The 26,520-nt window shown below is 37.1% G+C and overlaps 1 protein-coding gene across 3 annotated transcripts in view; it reads right to left on the reverse strand.

The window, feature by feature from the left end:
• Nucleotides 1–26,520, reverse strand: part of LOC117327467 (dystrophin-like) — a 336,112-nt gene that overhangs the window by 242,267 nt on the left and 67,325 nt on the right. For all 3 annotated transcript variants that reach the window (XM_033884469.1, XM_033884471.1, XM_033884470.1), the window contains exons 6-10: nucleotides 26,389–26,480; nucleotides 23,291–23,371; nucleotides 22,749–22,864; nucleotides 21,366–21,562; nucleotides 9,977–10,174 (exon numbers count right to left, since the gene is read on the reverse strand). In XM_033884469.1, the coding sequence (XP_033740360.1) occupies nucleotides 9,977–10,174; nucleotides 21,366–21,562; nucleotides 22,749–22,864; nucleotides 23,291–23,371; nucleotides 26,389–26,480 (684 nt within the window). The remainder of the gene's footprint in view (nucleotides 1–9,976; nucleotides 10,175–21,365; nucleotides 21,563–22,748; nucleotides 22,865–23,290; nucleotides 23,372–26,388; nucleotides 26,481–26,520) is intronic.

Raw genomic sequence — 26,520 nt, forward strand, 5'->3', positions numbered from 1 at the left:
CACCAACCTATGGAATAGTTTTTTGGAGTATAAGTATGTTAGGAATTTCCTATAATATATCCTATTAAGTCTGATATAATTCCTATTATAACCGTGTATGGAGTGTTGTGTAACAGGATTTAGGGATAGATTATAAATGCAGATCCGTTTAATATTGTAAGTTAAATCTCTGCTGTTCCCTAAATCAGCCCTGATGGCATATAAGGTGTTTTTAACACATTACACCATTCTATATTCATGAATTATGGTTTGTAGGTGGCTCTAATAGCTGAAGTAGGCCAATATAACCTACACAAACTTGATTCAGTAGATTCTACACAGTTTGCTAACTTAATTCCCCTTTACCGATTTAATTTACCCTTTTCCTACTTATTTAACACAAATCTATGATGATAGTTAATTTGTAGAAGGCAGATAACTCCTCAATGACAAACTTTTAAATTGTAATGTCAAAGTTTTAGATAAATAAATTCTTTTGAAAATTAGGAACACAAATGATACACATACATGGAATACATATAAACAGACAAAAATAATAACAAAATTATTCATGGGTAAAACAGGGATCAATATTAAGTCATGTGTTGTTTTGAATTCATTGATGGAGTGGAATTGATGTCTATAACAAACGAGGATTCTCTTATAAATTGATATTTTGATTCCTTGTTATGTGTTCCTATCATTTTGACACAGAACTTGTTACATGATGATGTTGTCCACTTTAAATCAGGCCAACTATTTGATAACATCAACAAGTCCCTTCAAACTACCAAACAATTACAAACTATAACTTTCACCAAGCTGGAATCAATTTATTGGATCATTGGCCAGGTCCTTCAGGCCTCTAATCTTTCCGAAATGAGCCCAAGAATAGAACTGTTAAGAGTTCTGTTAGCATACTAAATTCATAACTGTTTTCCTAAATGTCTTTAAATATTTTAACATTTCAAAACTTTTGGTCTTTACATCAACATGTACATGTGGATCTTTGGTTGTTCTTTTTTGGGTTTTTTTTTTTTTTTTTTCTCATTTTTCATTTAAAGCTGAGCAGTCTTTGGAGAAGCAGACAGGGTGATGTAAGGGGGAAACAGGTGTCGGAGTCAGTTACAAGCTTGATAATCACTGGAACAGCACATAACAATCAAGCTCTGTGATAACCAGGATGCCTGGCATCTCATAATGATCATATTTATGTCATTTATGATGTTTTGTCGGTGGATATTAGCGAGACTAGGTCAGAGAAGAGATAAAAATTGCTGATACTAGAACAAGAATATAGGGCAATATTTCAGTCAATGAATAATGGTATGTTTATCATAAATCATACATACAGGCTATCAATATTTCAAACACAAGTTATGACTGTCAAAGAAAAATCTAAATAATTTCTTCTATCATTTGCTGACAAATTTTATATAAATAATGAAATGATAAAGCAGACCAGTAGTAAATAGACACATGTACCTGCCTTTTAACCACAGCTGTGGTTTGATTCCCCAATCGGATGTGAAAAGTTGTGTGGTCCAAGAACTTCTTTCACAATTATTGTAAAATAAATGAAGTTTGTATTTCTACCACTTCTTTTAAAGCAGGTCTTATATTCAACCTGGTCCAAATGAGCCAATGAGAATTAACCTTGTCCTAATATCATTAGCCAATTAGAATTAACCTCATCATAATATCATCAGCCAATCAGAATTAACCTTGTCCTAATATCATCAGCCAATCAGAATTAACCTCGTCCTAATATCATCAGCCAATCAGAATTAATCTCATTCTGAATATCATCAGCCAATCAGAATTAATCTCATTCCTAATATCATCAGCAAATCAGAATAAACCTTGTCCTAATAGCATAACCCAATGGAGAACTTAGTCCAAATATTATCAGCTAATGAGAATTGACCTGGTCATTACATCATCAGCCAATGAGAGCCAAGTCCTTATATCATCAGCTAATGAGAGCCAAGTCCTTATATCATCAGCTAATGAGAGCCAAGTCCTTATATCATCAGCTAATTAGAATAAGGTCTGTATATCACAATCCAATGAGAACCAAGTCCTTAAAGCATAAGCCAATGAGAACCAAGTCCTTAAAGCATAAGCCAATGAGAACCAGGTCCTTATAGTGTAAGCCAATGAGAACCCAGTCTTAATATCATCAGCCAATCAGAACACTGTCCTAATATCATCAAACAGTGAGAGCTAAGTTCTAACATCATCAGTCAATGAGAACCCAAGCTGCATTAACCATCATTAAGTTAACGTGAAGATAAATAGACAGTAATATTATTGATATGTCTCCATTCCCATCAGCATATGCTTTTAATGAAATATGTGTTTCCAGTTATGTTCTATTTCTACATCAGCAATTTGGGAAAAAATCCAACAAGTACCAAAATGTAAATGACTTTAAATGTCACCTTATCAATGCCAGCTGGTCAGCTGGAAAACTAATGTCCATTACAGGTTCTCTCAGACATATAATGGAAAGTACACACCATCAAAGCAATCAAATATCATCCAATGGCTTCTCATAAAACCTAGTCCCTATTGTATAGTGATGAGGTATCTGTCTAACCTATAAAGATCTATGATGGAACACATCTACAGTTCAATGAGACATGGTACCACAACATCATCTGATGGAATAAAATGGTGAAAAATATTGTTAGTTTTGACAAATAGTACCATATTTATACTGCAAGGTTTGTATGACAATATTATTGAAAGATACCTGTCTTAATTACCAATTTAATATGTTAATTACATACCAATTAAAAACTTTGGCGATATTTCATCCTTTGTTGCACACAATATCTATTTATATAAATTGAGACTGGCTGGGAAACTTATTTTTAAAACATACAGTATCTTAAAATTATTTGTTTATAAACATTTTCGACCTTTACAATTAAATAGGGATTAAACCTCATCATGGCGCACTGGTTCCTTTGCCAGCCTATAATTGTGTCCTGATCAGAGTAATCTGACGAGTAAAACACAAGCCTAAGATTAGAGAGTTTTTACTCCCTAATTAGTGTAACCATCTCTGCTAGACTAGAACTGATCTGGTTTGGAATTGGTAGAGGGGTTACATATAGCTTGTGACCATTAAAATTCTGTGATCCTAGATTTTACATTGTCTACATTTTTTTTATACAACAGGGAATTCTGCCTTTGATGTGGTTTCCATAGTGACCAGGAAAATTGCATTCTATAAAGAACTGTTTCCATGGCGTTTTATTGCAGATCAGAGAGTCTGTTATAAAAGAGTATGGAATGAATGTTACAAGGTACTAAAGATCAAGGCTGATCAGAGAATGCCTTCTGAATGTCACATAATATAAGACACATCATTCACACCCATGATTATTGATGTGACATTTCAGGTGAGCTTTCCCATATTTCAATCAAAAGAAAACAGAACTAAAATGCCAAACAGATAGGGTTGTTATTACAGATATACATATAATGGATGTGTTTCTATCGAACCAAATGTGTGTATTTACAGTGAAGGTATATACGGCTCACTAAAGCATATGTAACCTCTGACTTCAGAAGATGTGGAGTGGAGCTGGATTCACATCGTAATATTTTGAAACAATTCCAACATAATATTGACAAGATTTAGGTGCAGTAAGTCATTGAAATGCTGAAATCAAGAGATATTTCCTTTAATACCATGTGTATAATAGTGGCAGGATCAGGGTAGAAATGTCATCAAGTGATATCGTATTGTCTTATAATATCATTTCTTTTGAGTACGACATTTTGTATTAAACCCGAATTATTACAGGATCAGTACCATGTTTGATGAATCTAACATTTTGTGCTGACCTGCCGTACTAATTGCTTGATAAATACGATACTTCGGTGAGTCCACCATTATGTATCCTGATATGGATATATCAATTTCCCTACAACATGGCTGACTCCAGTGAATTCAAAATCTGTTACTACAACTCTTACAATATACCTCAGTTGTATTTTAGGAAACAATTAAAATCAATATCGGAAAGGTGCTTGATTGTTGTGATTTTTCTATCAGATTTCACATGAACCTCTGTAAGTGGTACCTTCACAATGGTCAGAAATTACCTGCTTGCATGTAATTAATAGAGTCCTTAGACAAGCCAGGTCTATAGTTGTAATAGTTTTAATTTTTAGATAATATTTAGTATTACACAAATATTTAGGACTTAAGAAGTTTTGTTTATCAATAATAACCCTACACTGTTCCAATGATGACCTTTAATTGAAATATATTTATACCAGCCTGGTCTTGGGGAAAATTAAGTGAGCTGGCTAATTGCCCCATCTGACTAAATAAATGACCTAGATCTCAAAATGATGGCCATGTATCTATTGACAGTAAAAACTAGGTATTTTTTTATTGTATTTATCAGTTTGTTCTGTACAGAAATACTGTAAGAGGAAGCTGGAGTATGGTGTATCCAGAGAAAACTCATGTGGTCGGTGAAAACTCATGTGGTCGGTGAAAACTCATGTGGTCGGTGAAAACTCATGTGGTCGGTGAAAACTCATGTGGTTGGTGAAAAGTCATGTGGTCAGAGAAAACTCACGTAGTCGGAGAAAAACTCATGTGGTCTGCGAAAACTCATGTGGTCAGAGAAAACTCATGTGGTCGGGCAAGGAATCTAACCTGGGTCACATAGGTGAAAAGCGAGTACAAGGAAAAACTGTACATATATATAGTTAAGATATTTTAAATGTTTTTTTCATTTATACTAAAACTCAAATGGATTTTGCTTTGTTCATATCGTTTATCTGAAATTTTAATTTCGCCATGATTTATGTTTTAAAATGGCAGATTTTACATTCATAAGTACTTAGAGTCATGCAGAAAAATTAGTGAGAACCAATTCAAAATTGTATAGATATATAAACAAGGTCTGCAAAACAAATCCTCGTTTGTACAGATATTTAAAAACAAACAGCACTTCAATAAATGTATTAGTAGTAACAGATTTACTACTCTTATACCTGTCTGACAGTGAGCTATAAACACATTAGCCTTGAATGGCTTACCTGTCTCCAGGTGTGTTAAACAGGTTAACGATGAAATGTATCACAGTTTACCTGTCTGGTGGCGGCCAATAAGTACATTTATAGTAAAGATATCCACTGATCGTGTGTAACAGTAAATGTATTATGGTCTTAATGTGAGTTATAAATGCCAAGATTTAACGACTATTACACAGGTGTCACTTACAGGTAAAGCAAAATACTACCTGTACAGCCGCCTAAGTATATCAATATTTCTACAACTTCACATAAATAACCTGAAACTGTAACAAATATATGTGTAACATCCTGACTGTTTGTGATACCCGGTAATTATCTTCGGTCTCAATTTTGAAGTTTAAATAACATCAGAATCAGTCTTCAATGCAAGAAAGCATCATTCAACCTCCAATATAGATATCAATATTTTGACACTTTTGTATATAAATAGACTATAATAATCAATCGGCCATTTCTACCGTACATTTGTTTATAATTGTGGATACAGAATGAGTCTCGAGACATTTACAACATCAGACAAAGATAGCCGTATCTGTATTATCATGTAAGCAATGGAATCATCTATCTGGGTATTTATTATCATGTAAGCAATGGAATCATCTATCTGGGTATTTTGTAGAATGTGTATCTGTGTAATGTTAACATAGAGCACCACACAGACACACTGATAAACAATTATATAAACGTATATAGTTTTATGGACAGACTTTGTCACTTCATGCACCTCTATGTAACAGACAAAAATGTCCACCCAAGGTGAACGAAACAGACTCTTGTAGATCAGAATATTAAATAGAAATTTAAACAATCTTCCTCTTTGATCACAGTTTTGATATACATGAAGCATGAAATGTTTGATGTATATAAACTTTCGCTCTTTTCGTGGTTGCTATAACCACCAATATACATTCAACAGTTATTGATGTATGTATCATATATTACTGTAATGTGGGCTAATCACGAAAGTTTTTACCAACGAAATAATTTGAAACTACCAAAGAAAGTACACACAAACATTTCATGTTATAGAGTCGGTATATATAGTCTACATATAGGTAATGAGGCAACTAAGACATTATTGAAGTAATCAATTCCTTATGTAATATTAATCACTCTCCGAGAATTCCTATATTAGATCAGAGACAAAGTACAGTCATTAGTACAGAATCCAACGTAATTATAAATGTAGCTCTAATTAGTAAGAAACAAACTTTGTAATTATTTTAGAAAAGATTTCCTGACTGAAAACTGTAAGAATACTGTTATGACAAGGTTATTTCACAGAATTCTACCAATCTGATTATGGAGATAATTACAATATTTGCTACAACATGATTGTTCCTGATTATCTAGTCCTTCTAGTTATTTTGGGAACAGACCAAGCCCGACAGACTTTTTTTTTTACCTTTGAAACATTTTTAAATCTCTGCCATGATTCAATATTTGAGATGCTCTTTTTTCTTTTTCTGGCTTTTTTGTACTTAAGTTGATAAAAATTCTACATCTTGGGCCATGTTGGAAACAATCAATGTAGAACTGTTATACTTACTTAAAACACATTTAAGTTTGCACATGGGCAGTCGTTGCATTGAAATTTTAAGGTTTCAGAAAAGAACATTTATAGACCTCTGTTAGACAAGATAAGTGCCTTTCTTCTGATTTTTGAATCATGAAAATGAAAAGTTCACTATTGGCTTAATTATGTCTAAATTAGTATGGTCCACGATCAGAAGTTTGTTGTCTCACTTCTAATTAGGTAGGGTAGGCCAGTAAGTGTGGCCGTATGAAGTATATAAAGCATCCAATAGGGAAATAGTAAGGCATTTCATTGGTATTGTCAAGAACTTGTAGAGCTCGTTATGATGTCTTCATTTATGTTAATATTATTAAGATTTTATTCTTTTATTTATTCATTTATTTTTCATTTTTCATCAAATTTTTCATTAAGCTAACTTATCGTAACAATAAGCGTTTCAACGATACATAGACATGGCGCTTAAGGATCAGAGCGAATGTACAACTCTAATCATTCCATGATTAAGGATTCCAATTCCAAATTTCATCAAATCCATGTCTAATAATTTATCGCTACAAAAATTCCTGTGAAATTGTGTTGTCTTTTTCCTCCATCAAGTTATCAATGTCTGTAACTATAGTTTGGATGGGGGATGAATCATGTTTAAACAATGGTTTGTTTCTGGTGATAGCCTTTGATGCTACAGTTGCATGTACACCACGATGTTTAAATTATTTCCGTTTGTTTTTTTTTTTACAATGTCTAGTTTATTAATTTGTTTATCAGCATGCAAACCCAAATTGTTGTAAATTTTCACAAAGCAACTGTTTTTTGTTTACCTATAAGTTTCTATAAAGAACAATACAAACAAAAGACTGGCATATACGTATACGGCTGTAACCGCTACACAAGGATTTTTACTTTTCTTGAAATATTCTTAAATCTCAGGAGAAGATTTATTGTTTCGAAGTACTAAACTTTCACAATCATACTGTGTATTGGTTATGTTTGGTTTCTTTAGGTTTACTTTGTTTTTAACATCCATTTAACAGCCAGGGTCATTAAAGGACGTGCCAGCTTTTAGAGGTGGAGGAAAGCCAGAGTACTCGGAGAAAAACAACCGACCTACAGGTCAGTACCTGGCAACTGCCCCACGTGGGTTTCGAACTTGCAACCCAGAGGTGGAGGGCTAGTGATAAAGTGTCGGGACACCTTAACCACTCGGCCACCACGGCCCCTACTGTGTATTGTTAAAACAATACATGTCCCCTATCAGCCCCGCTAGAAATAGTAACAGTAAATTGACTTTGACCCCAAAACCTTGTAACTTTAACTTGTCCCAGATATTATAGTCCTTTATCACTGTGTGAAGTTTGATCAAAAATCCCACAAGGAATGGAGCCGCAAACTTTGATACTACGTACATATACGAACATATATGTACAAGACCTAATAATTCAGTGTGATGCATTGAAAAATCTGTTCCATATTAAATTGAACCAATAGATACATATACAAATGTTCCTGTAATATATTCTGACTTATCTGGCTCTGTATGGTGTTTAGGGTATATCTACCTTAGTAACAAACTGGCAAATGCATGTAAACTTACACTTTTACAGAAACTTCCATTGACAAACTTTATCACTGATTCAGTATACAATAGCATTACCAAATTTGACAGATATCTTTTTTGTAACAATTAGTTACACCTGTACACTCCTTCACAATGATTCCAAACTGCCCATACAATAACTCTAGCTTAACTTTCATGAACGTAACACTTCTTTTTTTTTAAAACTCTGACATGACCGAGATTTGACATCTGATTACTTCCTGAACGGTTTCTGATGAAAATGAAGATTTGCTATGTGATAAACAACTACCACATATATTTGGAATGTTCAGGTCTATAAACATTCATTGTCATCAGTTTTTGAAGCAAAAAATTTGGCCTTTTTTCATGACTTATATTTTCAAACCATGTGTTTTTTTGTTCTTTGTGAACGGTTGTATGCACTTTACGTTTTAACCCGATATTAAGGGTCCATTGTTGGGTGTAATTATATAGAACCTGCCATACTAATTCATTCAAAATGTAAGCCCAGACCCTCCAACTCTTCCCACCAATCTCAGGTCCCTCCTCCTACATGTACTACTAAAACCAGTTTTTCTGTAATAGGAGAGGGAAAATGCACAGACAGACCAGGGTTCCAACCCGGACCTCCGAACACTAGCCGGATACTCTACCAATTGAGAGTGTTTATCCCAGCCCAGTTCCGCTATGTTTATATATGTATTCTCCCTGGCCCCATTTTCATCAATATTCCATAACTTAATCCATAACATTAAATTATCCAAAGAAAAGCATTACAGAATTTAAGGCAATTTCCTTAACGAAGATTTTTTCTTTAGACCTTTACTGAAGGCCGCTAGCAAGCCAACAGTAATAACAGTAATAGTTCTCAAGTCCACCTATCTCTAAAAATAAACTGATTTACACTATGACCTTTCAACTGACAAATACCCAAAATTATTAATTTCTACAAACAAATCATCCACAATTTAGGTGAAAATATAAAATTACACTCCTTAATCTATCAAATTAAATTTAATAAAACTTCACACTTGAAAAATTTAGGGAAGCTCTACACTGCTGAAGTATAGATAACTATATAGTTAATGTCTTGATGTATATATAATGACTATCGGTTACTACATCTGTTATCAGGTCAATAAATCAGTGTAATGACCTGATGAGTTGCCCTTCCACAGACAGCTTGTGTGAGCTACAGCTACTACATCTGAGGGTATAGGTTTGACCTGTACTGGTAGACTGACTACCAGCCTTAGTATTGTAAAAGACTTGTCCTGTTAAAATCTTTTACTGGATTATCTCCCCGTACCTGTTAAAATCTTCAACTGGATTATCTCCCCCTACCTGTTAAAATCTTCTACTGGATTATCTCCCCCTAGTTTGAAGTAAGAATCAGATATATCCTAGAGACCAAAACCATAAAGCTTAATTATATTTATAATTTTGATATTTTAGACAGAGGCTAGTTTATACACTCAGTTTTGTTAGGAACCTAAAACAAGCTGTCCAGATTTTGTTTAATGCAAACTTATCTCCCCTTAGTCTGAAAACAGTGTGATAAAAATTTGAAGCCTGTGTACAAAATGAACCTTGTCCAGTTAATAATGATTCAGTTACATTGTCTATGTTTATGTCCAAACATTTAAAATAAATCACATTCAAATGTCTAGAAAGGGTCAAGGTCATTGATTTAATATATCTAGCTATATATATATAGCTAAGGTGTCAAGGTCATTAATTTTAACATTAGCTTACCTCTCACCTTTAAACTTTGTATAACAGAAAAAATTATATATAAGTAAACAAGTACCTACCTCGTGTTGGTTGAACTGTTCCTTGACCTTGCCCACGACTGTTGCAATTGGTTCTTGTTTCTCCATGGTTTCCTCAGCTTCAAGGAGCCAAGTTAAAACATTTTCCATGTCATCTTGGTATGACATCAGGTCGACAGACGTTGCTGCCGAACTCATTGTGCTATGGTGACTGGACGAACTACTCAGGGACATAGCCGTCTACAACGAAATACATGTGGCATGTCATCCTTGTCACAAATTGTTCTCATTACAAATGTGTATCTTACATATCGAAACTGAAGAAGTAGACAGAAAGCAAACTTATCTCTACACTTTTCACAGTCAAACAATGTACCACTAGATCAATGGTAGAAAAAGTGTCTGCTTTGTATAAATTGGTGAGAAACACAGGGGTTGATGTGTTGTATTTCTCAAGTCAATTAACTTGGCACTATACTCTAAGCCTTAAATCACAGTGTCCGCTGCCAACTCACTAGTGGGCCAGCCCTACCAGTGAAAACACACAAGGTTATGTAATAATCCACCACGGCACGAAAAAACAATACTACAGTATCCCAGACGATATTCCAGAAACGAAAACAACCACATCAAAGGAATTCCGAGTTAACAAACTCCGACTGACTTGCTCCGAAGTAGATTAAGAATTCCAAGGATGCGGATTACTATCCTCAGGTAGATCTCTCGTTATTACCTGTAAATCACAGGTACACACAGGTGGAATACATTTCCCATTTAAATAAACACATCTTTTTTCTTGCACAATAAATATAACACATTATCAATGTGTTTTTTTCTCCCCTGTGTACATCAGATGTCCATGATAGAGTAATAAATCCTGACGTGTTTACAAACACACAACACGTACACACATTATATAACAGAATTCCATTTGGGTTTTTCACAACCCAGCGAAGATACATGTATAACTGCAGGTAATCCCGAGTGAGTGGAGGTACATATACACTGTACACAAGAGATTGCTGGATATCAATGGGCTTTACTGCACCTCAATCTATAAACACCAAGGGTAATATCGGTATGGGTAATGTTTGTATGGTAGGAAGATGGCCCCAGGGTAGCGGGGAAGAAGTGTAGTCTATAAGCCCATCATGTTCCTAGGGACACTATAGTCAGCCACTGTAACAAGCTTGAGTAGGATATAGGATGTGTTTTACCAATGAAAACCAATTGGCCGGCCTCTGGTATGTATACAAAGGGTCAAGCTATTTGTAGTGTGGATTTCGCCAAATTATCACACAATTTATTTCCTATGTACTGAGACCCCTCTCAAGTGTTCACTCCAGGAACCAATACCTATACTGGGTATATAACTGTAAATCTTCACCTGATTCTAATTTATCACAATTAGCTCACTTCCCCACAGTATCCTGGAGCAGCAGTGAACTCCTGATCCTGTACCACCTCCAAGTACAATCACCAAGTCCAGTTCAATGTTCTGTCCGATATGTAAACACAAGTAGCATGTGCATTACCAGCCTGTATGTTGCTACATGTGTAGTAGGTGTAATCACCAGTAAAGTAATTCCAGCCAATCAGGTTTGGTCAGGCCAAGTTGTACCCTATACCTATAGCCACAGAGCATTATTACACCACATCAACACTACTGGGACAGCTGGACATGCAATCTGGAGTCTATCAGGAACAACACAGGTCAGCTGGCCTCGTCAGGATACAGACAACTATAGTCCCAATACCAACAACTGCTGTCTGTAATAGCACAGTACCAACAATTGCTGTCTGTAATAATACCATTTTATACCTACAGTCGCGAACTAACAGTAGTATCATATAGTCTATAAGGGCCACCAGCCCCTAGTAGTATCACACAGTACACTGAGAGTCTCAGACTGGAAAAATGAAAATAAGGGATCAAAATCCTTCCACCCAACAGTCTGACAGGGTCACAGAACTACAGTAAACACAACACTGACACTTAGAATGTATACAATTTAAACCCAATCTGGACTCTAAATACCTACCATGTGTGAGGAAATAGGTTACTGACAGCTACACTTATCACCTCATAGGGTCTCACCCAGTGTTAAACAAGGGTCCCAGGAATTACTTGGGGCTAAACCAGGGTCTAAGGACTTGTGTGGGCTAAACTAGGGTCCAAGGACTTGTGTGGGCTAAACCAGGCTCCCAGGACTTGTGTGGGCTAACCCAGGCTCCCAAGACTTGTGTGGGCTAACCCTAGACCTCGGGACTCAAGATCAGAAGAAAGTCCCCCAGGAATATCATGGGGCTATACCAGGGTCCCCATGATCAAATGAGGCTATACCAGAATCACAGGAGTACACAGACTCGAGATCACTAGGGTCCAGGACATACCTGGAGTGTGCATGTGGGGCTATTCAACAAGGATCCCATGTTTCTAGAGGAAAACAGGGCTATACTGGGGTTTCACAAATCACATGAGGGTAACCAGGGTCCCAGGACTGAAGAAACCCCTACTAGGTAGCCAGGGTCCTTAAAATCAAGGACTGCATTAAGTCAAGATCAGAAGAAAACTTTCTAAGGGGTATTTAAAACGAGTGACAACGACAATGGGACATCGGGACAAAACGTGGTAAAACTGATAACATACATACCCAGTGTGAGACATGACGGTCTGTACGGAGACTATTATAACAACAAACACAAGCTGCAGTCTGTACCGATGTCTCCAATACTAAGTATCACACTGCACAATGACCCTCCGCCAGTTCAACTGTTTAGCAGGGACACACCGATTCCTCAATGAATGTGACATACCCTGATAAGCAGCTCATTACACACTAGGCTGGGTACATGTATGTTGTTTTGTGTGTATATAAGGCACTGGTGTTTAGTTATGCAGATTAGTAAAAATCACACACACAAAATCAAACGGGTGGGCGGAGAGTGTGTATAGTGAATATGCCTCTGTTCCCACTATCAGCTTGCTCTGATTGACTCACAAGGATAGGATCGATATACACTGTGTCAAAAACCTGTGATAAAAACGGGTACGATACTGTCTTCAACATTTTGAGAGATAACCCCTTAGGGTCAACATGTTTAACAGTTATGTATTACTGTTTGGACTGTGCATATATGACTAAATCACATTAGCTTTTAATCTCAAGCGGAAAAAAAGCTAAAAATACTAGAATTTCCAGTCAAATAAAACAATTAAAACTAAGAATTGTCACTAGAAGCGGAGACCAGTGTCAATTTTTAGGGCCTTTCAATCAGAAAAGTTATTTCCCTGTTAAATGTTTATTTCAATATCCTAAAGATTTTCAATTATTCCAAATAAATATCTAAAAGACAAATATCCTGAATTGACAGTGCATTGGGTGATTTCTCTGTTGTAATAAGGTCCTCTGATAATCATTGGGTGATTTCTCTGTTGTAATAAGGTCCTCTGATAATCATTGGGTGATTTCTCTGTTGTAATAAGGTCCTCTGATAATCATTGGGTGATTTCTCTGTTGTAATAAGGTCCTCTGATAATCATTGGGTGATTTCTCTGTTGTAATAAGGTCCTCTGATAATCATTGGGTGATTTCTCTGTTGTAATAAGGTCTTCTGATAATCATTGGGTGATTTCTCTGTTGTAATAAGGTTCTCTGATAATCATTGGGTGATTTCTCTGTTGTAATAAGGTCCTCTGATAATCATTATGTGATTTCTCTATTGTAATAAGGTCCTCTGATAATCATTGGGTGATTTCTCTGTTGTAATAAGGTGCTCTGATAATCATTGGGTGATTTCTCTATTGTAATAAGGTCCTCTGATAATCATTGGGTGATTTCTCTATTGTAATAAGGTGCTCTGATAATCATTGGGTGATTTCTCTGTTGTAATAAGGTCCTCTGATAATCATTGGGTGATTTCTCTATTGTAATAAGGTCCTCTGATAATCATTGGGTGATTTCTCTATTGTAATAAGGTCCTCTGATAATCATTGGGTGATTTCTCTGTTGTAATAAGGTGCTCTGTAAATCATTGGGTGATTTCTCTGTTGTAATAAGGTGCTCTGTAAATCATTGGGTGATTTCTCTGTTGTAATAAGGTCCTCTGATAATCATTGGGTGATTTCTCTGTTGTAATAAGGTGCTCTGTAAATCATTGGGTGATTTCTCTGTTGTAATAAGGTGCTCTGATAATCATTGGGTGATTTCTCTGTTGTAATAAGGTCCTCTGATAATCATTGGGTGATTTCTCTGTTGTAATAAGGTCTTCTGATAATCATTGGGTGATTTCTCTGTTGTAATAAGGTCCTCTGATAATCATTGGGTGATTTATCTGTTGTAATAAGGTGCTCTGATAATCATTGGGTGATTTCTCTATTGTAATAAGGTCCTCTGATAATCATTGGGTGATTTCTCTATTGTAATAAGGTCCTCTGATAATCATTATGTGATTTCTCTGTTGTAATAAGGTGCTCTGATAATCATTGGGCGATTTCTCTGTTGTAATAAGGTGCTCTGATAATCATTGGGTGATTTCTCTATTGTAATAAGGTCCTCTGAAAATCAGATCCTCACAGCAGAGATGGCTTTGATAAGGAATGAAAAAATCCTTCATTATTTCATATCCTTTAGTTTTCAAATTCAGCCATTTTTGGTGGCGAGGCAGAATTTTGGTAAAAGTTAAAAACAATTCTATACCTATATTGTTTTTTATTGTTTTCTTCTTTATAAGTACATATGATTCAGTGTTCTCCATCTTTCTTTCTTTTCTTTTTTTTTTTGCGGAAGAGACCTAAAATTCACCAGGCATATCAGGAAAAAAACTGTGCTTGCAATTTTGGTGCTATTTATCCCTTTCTCTCCTTCTTCTATCTCTCTTGATACCAATAAAGGGTCTGTACCCTCACTCTTTGTGTACCTTGCAGCCCTCATAATGACAATTCCCCAAGCACATACCGTAGAGAGATTAACCTAGCTAAAATTTTGACATTTTTGGACACTTTTCAGGATGCTTTGTGACGTAATTAAATGATCTAATAAACTGACACACCTGGTACGTAGCAATACCAAATTTAATAATTTTAAGTCTCAAAGGGTCTCTTGATGGGGGAATGAATACAGTCTATTAAACCATACTCATTAGAACACTATGGTCATCAGAAGGAATACGCAACTCTGCAATAGTAAACAAGCATTACCAAAAAACCCTGAAACTCAAAGTCCCAGATATTATGACCCTTTATCATTGCGTGAAGTTTGATAAAAATACCTCACAGAATGAAGCCACTAGAGTGATGACAAACTGTGTTGTATATGTATAAGACTGATGGAAAGGAAGCCTATAGTCCCCACCAACCCCTAACCCCCCCTTCACCAGTTTCATAGATAGGGGACTAATATGTATTTGGTAATTCAAGGCTACAGGAGTCAGCTCTCTCTATCATCAGCTGATTACTTTATACAGGGATTATTAACTCATTGCCATCACTCTCTGTATCGCCCTCACTCTCTGTATCGCCCTAACTATCTGTATCGCCCTCACTCTCTGTATCGCCCTCACTCTCTGTATCGCCCTAACTCTCTGTATCGCCCTCACTCTCTGTATCGCCCTCACTCTGTATCGCCCTCACTCTCTGTATCACCCTCACTCTCTGTATCGCCCTCACTCTCTGTATCGCCCTCACTCTCTGTATCGCCCTAACTCTCTGTATCGCCCTAACTCTCTGTATCGCCCCCTAACTCTCTGTATCGCCCCCTAACTCTCTGTATCGCCCTAACTCTCTGTATCGCCCTAACTCTCTGTATCGCCCTCACTCTCTGTATCGCCCTCACTCTCTGTATCGCCCTCACTCTCTGTTCATCCTAACTCTCTATATCGCCCTCACTCTCTGTATCGCCCTAACTCTCTGTATCGCCCTCACTCTCTGTATCGCCCTCACTCTCTGTATCGCCCTCACTCTCTGTATCGCCCTAACTCTCTGTATCGCCCTAACTCTCTGTATCGCCCTAACTCTCTGTATCGCCCTAACTCTCTGTATCGCCCTAACTCTCTGTATCGCCCTAACTCTCTGTATCGCCCTCACTCTCTGTATCACCCTCACTCTCTGTATCGCCCTCACTCTCTGTGTACTCTAAACCCAACCCTCTCTATACTTCTATCCTGTGTACTCTAAACCCAACACTCTTTATACTTCTATCCTGTGTACTCTAAACCCAACCCTCTTTATACTTCTATCCTGTGTACTCTAAACCCAACCCTCTTTATACTTCTATCCTGTGTACTCTAAACCCAACCCTCTTTATACTTCTATCCTGTGTACTCTAAACCCAACCCTCTCTATACTTCTATCCTGTGTACTCTAAACCCAACCCTCTTTATACTTCTATCCTGTGTACTCTAAACCCAACCCTCTTTATACTTCTATCCTGTGTACTCTAAACCCAACCCTCTTTATACTTCTATCCTGTGTACTCTAAACCCAACCCTCCTTATACTTCTATCCTGTGTACTCTAAACCCAACCCTCTTTATACTTCTATCCTGTGTACTATACACCCAACCCTCTTTATACTTCTATCCTGTGTACTCTAAACCCAACCCTCTTTATACTCTATCCTGTGTACTCTAAACCCAACCCTCTTTATACTTCTATCCTGTGTACTCTAAACCCAACCCTCTCTATACTTCTATCCTGTGTACTCTAAACCCAACCCTCTTTATACTTCTATCCTGTGTACTCTAAACCCAACCCTCTTTATACTTCTATCCTGTGTACTCTAAACCCAACCCTCTTTATACTTCTATCCTGTGTACTCTAAACCCAACCCTCCTTATACTTCTATCCTGTGTACTCTAAACCCAACCCTCTTTATACTTCTATCCTGTGTACTCTACACCCAACCCTCTTTATACTTCTATCCTGTGTACTCTAAACCCAACCCTCTTTATACTCTATCCTGTGTACTATACACCCAACCCTCTTTATACTTCTATCCTGTGTACTCTACACCCAACCCTCTCTATACTTCTATCCTGTGTACGCTAAACCCAACCCTCTTTATACTTCTATCCTGTGTACTCTAAACCCAACCCTCTCTATACTTCTATCCTGTGTACTCTAAACCCAACCCTCTTTATACTTCTATCCTGTGTACTTTACACCCAACCCTCTTTATACTTCTATCCTGTGTACTCTAAACCCAACCCTCTTTATACTTCTATCCTGTGTACTCTACAGCCAACCCTCTTTATACTTCTATCCTGTGTACTCTAAACCCAACCCTCTTTATACTTCTATCCTGTGTACTCAAAACCCAACCCTCTTTATACTTCTATCCTGTGTACTCTACACCCAACCCTCTTTATACTTTATCCTGTGTACTCTAAACCCAACCCTCTTTATACTTCTATCCTGTGTACTCTACACCCAACCCTCTTTATACTTCTATCCTGTGTACTCTAAACCCATCCCTCTTTATACTTCTATCCTGTGTACTCTAAACCCAACCCTCTTTATACTTCTATCCTGTGTACTCTAAACCCAACCCTCTTTATACTTCTATCCTGTGTACTCTAAACCCAACCCTCTTTATACTCTATCCTGTGTACTCTAAACCCAACCCTCCTTATACTTCTATCCTGTGTACTCTAAACCCATCCCTCTTTATACTTCTATCCTGTGTACTCTAAACCCATCCCTCTTTATACTTCTATCCTGTGTACTCTAAACCCAACCCTCCTTATACTTCTATCCTGTGTACTCTAAACCCATCCCTCTTTATACTTCTATCCTGTGTACTCTACACCCACCCCTCTTTATACTTCTATCTTGTGTACTCTAAACCCAACCCTCTCTATACTTCTATCCTGTGTACTCTAAACCCAACCCTCTTTATACTTCTATCCTGTGTACTCTACACCCAACCCTCTTTATACTTCTATCCTGTGTACTCTACACCCAACCCTCTTTATACTTCTATCCTGTGTACTCTAAACCCAACCCTCTTTATACTTCTATCCTGTGTACTCTAAACCCAACCCTCTTATACTCTATCCTGTGTACTCTACACCAACCCTCTTTATACTTCTATCCTGTGTACTCTAAACCCAACCCTCTTTATACTTCTATCCTGTGTACTCTAAACCCAACCCTCTTTATACTTCTATCCTGTTGTACTCTAAACCCCACCCTCTTTAGACTTCTATCCTGTGTACTCTAAACCCAACCCTCTTTATACTTCTATCCTGTGTACTTCTAAAACCCAACCCCTCTTTATACTTCTATCCTGTGTACTCTAAACCCACCCCTCTTTATACTTCTATCCTGTGTACTCTACACCCAACCCTCTTTATACTTCTATCCTGTGTACTCTACACCCAACCCTCTTTATACTTCTATCCTGTGTACTCTACACCCAACCCTCTTTATACTTTATCCTGTGTACTCTAAACCCAACCCTCTTTATACTTCTATCCTGTGTACTCTACACCCAACCCTCTTTATACTCTATCCTGTGTACTCTAAACCCAACCCTCTTTATACTTCTATCCTGTGTACTCTAAACCCAACCCTCTTTATACTTCTATCCTGTGTACTCTAACCCACCCTCTTTATACTTCTATCCTGTGTACTCTACAGCCAACCCTCTTTATACTTCTATCCTGTGTACTCTACACCCAACCCTCTTTATACTTCTATCCTGTGTACTCTACACCCACCCTCTTTATACTTCTATCCTGTGTACTCTACACCCAACCCTCTTTATACTTCTATCCTGTGTACTCTAAACCCAACCCTCTTTATACTTCTATCCTGTGTACTCTAAACCCAACCCTCTTTATACTTCTATCCTGTGTACTCTACACCCTCACTCTCTGTATCGCCCTCACTCTCTGTGTACTCTAAACCCCACCCTCTTTATACTTCTATCCTGTGTACTCTAAACCCAACCCTCTTTATACTTCTATCCTGTGTACTCTAAACCCAACCCTCTTTATACTTCTATCCTGTGTACTCTACACCCAACCCTCTTTATACTTCTATCCTGTGTACTCTACACCCAACCCTCTTTATACTTCTATCCTGTGTACTCTAAACCCAACCCTCTTTATACTTCTATCCTGTGTACTCTAAACCCAACCCTCTTTATACTTCTATCCTGTATACTCTAAACCCAACCCTCTTTATACTTCTATCCTGTGTACTTTTCCAGAAAATAATGACAAATGATTCTAACAAAGAGAACTACACTTCAACTCAAATGATGCAAAAAACATGGCCACTTCATGTGCAGAACACTCTTAATTATCCATTGGTTATTGCAATTGTGATTACGCCACCGAAAATTTTCAATGCTACTTAATCACCACCAAGCTTAAGAATGCTGCGCCTATCCTAAATCTCAGTGGTCGGATGTCCGTGGGTTTTTGGTAGACAATAGGAATGTTTTTTGGCCTCGACACACTGGAATCCTGTAATTCCTCTGTAAACACACTTGTGGTGTCTTTCTCAGACTGGCTACATTCAAATACTTGTACCGACAATTGTTAAACTCATCAGATACATTACGGTAAGTATCAACAACATTCCACATTTTGATATCAATAAATGCAATCCTTTTTGTTATTTTCATATAAACTAACTGTCACTACAGCTTTTTTTGTTTTTTATTCATTTTTTTTAAACTATAATGTTATAATGTTTGTGTCCTGATCCTTAATTCTATTAAAATGTAATGGTGTTTTAATATATATTCCTTTGGTAAGACTTCTAATACCAGCTATAAATAATAACTGATATTGCTTATCCATTTAGCAAAATATGTAATACTTTTTTTCAATAGCTATTTAAGTTGAATTAATCATGAGCATAAATGAGTTTTATTCCTATATATAAAATGAGTTTTGAGAACCAGCCATTTTTTTTTTTTTTTTTTTTTAATTTTTTCACTATTTTTGCAATTAAGATGTCTTACATCTCTAAACTCTGTCTGTAATGATGTATTTTAAATTCCAGCAGCATTTCAGAAAATATATTTTCAGATTTCGGTCAAATTTTTAAAATGCTATTATCTGTCTATCAAAACTTAAAGACATTTTCCCAATGTCTAGGTAGTTAAAGTGCTTCAACAGTGATCTGTTAATTCATTTGTTTTTTCTTGTTTCTCTTAGATTTTTGTCTGTTTATTCCATCTAAATTGTTTCCTCTCCTGTAATCAGATTCAACAAATGCCAGGGCTTTTTTTGTACTTTGTATGGCTGTGTTATACCAGCAGTGATTAAGTTACAAATTCTATACATGTAACCACTGTCTTCTGATTTTGTTAAGAAGTTGTTGTTCAACAATACTTCATTTACCGTAGTTTTCATTTTTCTGCAGGTAAATGATACGGTATATAAAGCATTTTTCTGTTAGATATCAGCAGTCAAGTCAAAGGCTTAAATGACTAATGTGTAATTTTTTTTATAAAAAAGCAGTGTTCCATAGATATCAACTTTCACTAATATTCTATAATTTTAATGTTAACTATGCAATGTTATATGATCTCAAGGCCAGGGGGATCATCTTCAAAAGGTTATTCCAATATCTAAAGCATTCCACATGACCTTCAGGTCAAAGGTCAACTTCAATAGATATTGAAAAGGACATGTTATTTGGACGGACTTTTAAACACCCTTACTTCCAGGTTCTGCACCTGAATGCAAATCCAGGCACCGATCTCGTTAACTATTGTCGCACCTGTATTTGTTAAGTAATTCTACCAGGTAAAGATCTCCAGGATCCGCCCCCGGTGGGTTTTTAATGTGGAGATTTGCATAACATAGAATGTTTGTGTCATGTGATACTTGTGACCTTGACAGTCAGCGGTTGTAAGGCTATACCGTTGTGACAGCGTAACAAATACTAGCGTGACATATCCGGCCACCAACACGTGTAGTTACTGCGTACTGTAAACAAAACAACATCTCATCTCCTTGGTGAACACTTCCATATACAGACATTTACACGCATGTAACCCCTGGGTATACAGAACACCTCTGTATATAGAATCCCTCCATATAATGACCATACAGACAATTATAGACACACCTGATATACCACTAAACGTGCATGAAAACATGACTGAAGAGGAGTTTTTTAACTAAAGAAAGAAGTATAAAATATTCATTATACAAAGTCGTGATGTGTAAAGAAGCGACTCCTGGCCCCCCGGTTTCACCAATGTCCCTTAACTTCAAATTCTCCATAGGGGGGCATTGTTGGACTTAGGGAAAAAATTCTTTGTTAAAGAACTTTCCATAAACATAAAGCCTTTCCTATTGAATATCATAAGGTCAAGAATTTCCCTGTTAAAGATTATAGGGGACTGGTGTCTAATTCCTGACATCAATCAGAACTTGGTATTACTTTGAAGTTTTTGAGTACCCACCTCAGACTTGGTGATTTTTTCCGTGAAGGTGAAGGTGTCGGCTGAGTTGGTTGAGTTGGCGGAGTGGGTGGAGTTAGCTGTAGAAGGTGTGATGGGAGCGTCCTCAGTAGGGGTAATGTTACTATGGGGCAGAACTTGGAAAAAACACATCAGGTACATCATCACAGACTTTTTGTCTGGGTTCTCCACATCCACATCTGTAAACAAGTAAGGTTGACAAATTAATAATCTCCAAAGCTCCCTCTACCAGTCAACAAAAGCAGCCATTATAGCATTATTACTTAAACTTTAGACAAACAATCATTACATTGGAGCCGGATACCAGATTTTAGAAAAAAACTAGAAAATGTAAGGCATAAATGTCCTCACTGCCACCTGACATCCTGAATCACAGTTTGGTGAGGATTATATCAGTAGGTCCTGAGATTAGCTAGTTACATATTGCATCAGGACGGGATGGGACATTATGTGACACTACAGGAGGCGATGAGATGCGATTAGAAGGACATGGGTTACAATATATGCCATATCCCTCCTCATTTCATGGTGGGGCATAAAAACTAATCTCTGTTATCCCATTAGGAAACAAATATGTACTGGACAAAATGATATACTGACAGACTGACTGACAGACTATTAAACTATTGTTTTTTCATACTTCTGAAGAGAAAGTAACTAAATGATCTTTGTCAAAACTCTTTGAGTCTTTTATTCAATTCCATATCATGCAGGGCAAGGAATATAATTTCAATTTCACTGGTCCTTTGAGCGAGTTTGGGTTCAAAATTAAGTAACACTGAATTAGTAGCATCTTTAATTTCTCAAAAGAAAACTTGAATATTGCAAGACAATTCCACCTGCCTATCACACTAGTAGTCACCAATATTTAATTGGTCACAGAACAAATCTACTGGCCACAGGCTATTGGACATGGGATTTGTCTTGCCCTGACATGGAATATATTCTTCACTATTACATCTAAAAGAGTGTCCATAATGGCTCCCTCATGGAATGACTAGAAACTTTATTTATTTTCTAACAATTGTGAAACAAGTTACTGGAAAAACCCATGTGGTCAGGCAGATGACCCCCATACCATTCCACATCTGATCAAGGAATTGAACCCTACCGACCTAGGTAAAAAGTGAGTGTGTTACACCAATACATCATCTAACCTATAACTGTAAAATACAAGTATAAGATATGTGATACAACATCTGCTATAGATGCTTAGAATGAACCTCACACTTACATTTCTAGTCTGCCCAGCTTCGTAAATATTATCACCAAGTTATATCAATATCAGTCTCATGCTTTGAATTAAATGGAAGATTTTTGATAAAATGTTGTCAATATTTCCCCGTGGTCTGATTAGTAACCTACCCTCAGGATCAAGCAGACGGTCAATACCAAGTGTGTCATGAGCAATGCTGAAGGCATGGTCTAAATTCTTCTCATTGCCATTGGTTAAAAGGTCATTGTACTCAAATAACTCTGGCCTGAAAACAATATGAGAATAAGAAAGATCATAATTAAATTAATTTCAGTTAATAAACTATGAAAACACTATAAATCTGATAATGATCATCAAGTAATTTTTGAAACTTTTCTATCATTCCAAATTACAGTCTTTTTTGTGAAGGCAAAGGGCAAAAGACATGACATATTGTATTGGAAGTGGTAAGATGGGCTTATTTCAGGACCAAGAACAATCATCTAATGGCATTTCAAATGTAACTCCAATAGATACATAGTGGGCTCATCACCAAGCATATTTCTAGGTCAATACTTTAAGGTTCATAAATCCATTAGAAATACATTGGTTAAAAAGTCATTGTCAACATCAATATCTAAATGGACAAAACAATCAATGAAACATCACTAAAGGTCCATGGTTACCATGACAACACTACCTAGGGTCATACCTGAAGTGGTGGAGAAGGGCATTGAAGGCCAGTCCAGACCTCCAGCTCGATGTGAAGTTCTTGATCTCTACATTTCTGTACCTGTTAATGAAACACAGAAAAATTTCAACACTGGATCATGTAATTATAAAGTCAATATTATCGCAATGAAACAGAGGAGGAGTTGTAGAATGGCCTTAATCCGCATTCCAGTAATCTGAAATTAGAATCTGAAGAGAAATCAATTCTGATAAATTAGTCCAGTCTCTCAATTCTAAGAACTGTCTGATGCCATGATTTATTAAAACCAGAATATTTCAAATTAAACACTGCCTTCACTGGGAACTTTTTCTAACAGTCTGATGCTGATTAAATAAAAATACAACCACCCCAAATCCAGCCTGGGGAATATCATAACAAGCTAAATGTACTTATAAATCTTTCAATTCATGACTTTTGTGGAGATTTGATAAAGATATCTTGATATTGATGATATGATATACAACATACTATCAAGTATTTCCTTTGTGTCAGTGTAAATCAGTCTCCCATCATAACACTGAGTTTTATATTAAGCATGACATTTCAAAAACACTCTTTTTTATTCATTTGATATTATTTCAACCGTTTCCAAACAAAACAAGTTCCAAATGATCGCATATGTTGATGAAAAACAGAGGATGAGTTATCATGACAATCGACAATCTCTGTTACAGTGTAGAACCAGATGGAGCCGCAGATGTCGGAGTGCCAGTTATGTCACTCTGTCACAGAGCTATGCCCCGTTTCTCACTTTTTATCCAGCAGACTGAAACGGCAATGTGTAATGTTGGGAGTTAGACCCAAACCTGTAATGCACAAACCATTTGATGGCCATTAGTCGCCTCTGAGGTTTGTTTTATGTCAAAGTCTGTGTTTTCCTGGTGGGAGTTTGAACAACTAGAACAGTAGGGGTTAAAATTGGGTCTATAGGCCACCATGATGTGAACATCAAAAAACAATTATCAACAAAATCATGTTTTTGGCTACTGACTACAATAATCTCTGAAGAATATTTACCTTTATTTCTTATTCCTTAATGCCAAATAGTGAAAAGCTGTTATCATGATAAATATACTTGTAACTTTTTTAAATGACATATTTTTACTATTTATTATTTATTGTAACTGAATTTACATGGTATTTGAGATATAAAATCTTCATTGTGCTTTCCATTTACGATAATTTTGGTAAAAATTGCCATGTAATAAATTTGCTATTTAATATAACAATGACCTTGATCTCAGAACTTTAGATACGAGTTGTTCCAAGATTTATTAACAGTGACATTGACCTTAAAAGCACTCCAAAGCATGCATTTTCAACAAGGGTTGAGATTAATGAATTCAACATGAATCACAGTGATAAAAAAATACTATTTGCAAAAAGTGACCTCAACCTTTCAGCTACAGATCTGAAAATCAATCACAAACTAGCACAATCAATCTGAGGTTTGAGAGTGATTGACCCAAGAAAAGTTAAGTGATTGCACAGAAACTCTCAAAGTAAGGAATGGCCATATCAATATGGGGATCCTTAATGCTACATTCTCAAGCAACACAACAATTTAAAATAAGCATATACATATTCCACTGAAGTTCAAAAGGTTTGTACAATATCCAAAAAAAGATCCAAAGGTTTTGTTCAATATATCAAAGATATCCAAAGTTTTTATTCAATATTTCAATAAAAAAGATCCGAATGTTCTCTTAAACATATCTAAAAGAAGATCAAAAGATTTTGTTGCTGAGCCTACACATCCGAGTGTGGCATGTTCTGAGCCTACTTACCCGAGTGTGGTGTGTTCTGAGTCTACTTACCCGAGTGTGGTGTGTTCTGAGTCTACTTACTCGAGTGTGGCGTGTTCTGAGTCTACTTAACCAAATGTGGCGTGTTCTGAGTCTACTCAACCAAGTGTGGCATGTTCTGAGTCTACTTACCCGAGTGTGGCATGTTCTGAGTCTACTTACCCGAGTGTGGCATGTTCTGAGTCTACTTACCCGAGTGTGGTGTGTTCTGAGTCTACTTACCCGAGTGTGGCATGTTCTGAGTCTACTAACCCGAGTGTGGTGTGTTCTGAGTCTACTTACCCGAGTGTGGTGTGTTCCGAGTCTACTTACCCGAGTGTGGCGTGTTCTGAGTCTACTTACCCGAGTGTGGTGTGTTCCGAGTCTACTTACCCGAGTGTGGCGTGTTCTGAGTCTACTTACCCGAGTGTGGTGTGTTCTGAGTCTACTTACCCAAGTGTGGTGTGTTCTGAGTCTACTTACCCGAGTGTGGTGTGTTCTGAGTCTACTTACCCGAGTGTGGTGTGTTCTGAGTCTACTTACCCAAGTGTGGTGTGTTCTGAGTCTACTTACCCGAGTGTGGCCTGTTCTGAGTCTACTTACCTGAGTGTGGCGTGTTCTGAGTCTACTTACCTGAGTGTGGTGTGTTCCGAGTCTACTTACCCGAGTGTGGCGTATTCTGAGCCTACTTACCGGAGTGTGGTGTGTTCTGAGTCTACTTACCCGAGTGTGGCATGTTCTGAGCCTACACATCCGAGTGTGGCGTGTTCTGAGTCTACTTACCCGAGTGTGGTGTGTTCTGAGTCTACTTACCCGAGTGTGGTGTGTTCTGAGTCTACTTACCCGAGTGTGGTGTGCTCTGAGTCTACTTAACCAAGTGTGGCGTGTTCTGAGTCTAGTTACCCAAGCGTGGTGTGTTCTGAGTCTACTTACCCGAGTGTGGTGTGTTCTGAGTCTACTTACCCGAGTGTGGTGTGTTCTGAGCCTACACATCCGAGTGTGGCATGTTCTGAGCTTACTCAACCAAGTGTGGCATGTTCTGAGCCTACTTAACCAAGTGTGGCGTGTTCTGAGTCTACTTAACCAAGTGTGGCGTGTTCTGAGTCTACTTACCCGAGTGTGGCGTGTTCTGAGTCTACTAACCCGAGTGTGGCATGTTCTGAGCCTACACATCCGAGTGTGGCGTATTCTGAGCCTACTCAACCAAGTGTGGTGTGTTCTGAGCCTACTCAACCAAGTGTGGTGTGTTCTGAGTCTACTGAACCAAGTGTGGCGTGTTCTGAGTCTACTTACCCGAGTGTGGATTGCCTACACCAGGTTAGTAGGGTCCTCTCCAGGTTGGTCTGTTTGAGATCATCCATCAGGTCCTTCATAACATCCTTCACCTACAAATTTATAACAAAGCATTATTTTGATATCATTGGC

This window comes from Pecten maximus, chromosome 5 (assembly GCF_902652985.1).
Source record: "Pecten maximus chromosome 5, xPecMax1.1, whole genome shotgun sequence".
Lineage (NCBI taxonomy): Eukaryota > Metazoa > Mollusca > Bivalvia > Pectinida > Pectinidae > Pecten > Pecten maximus.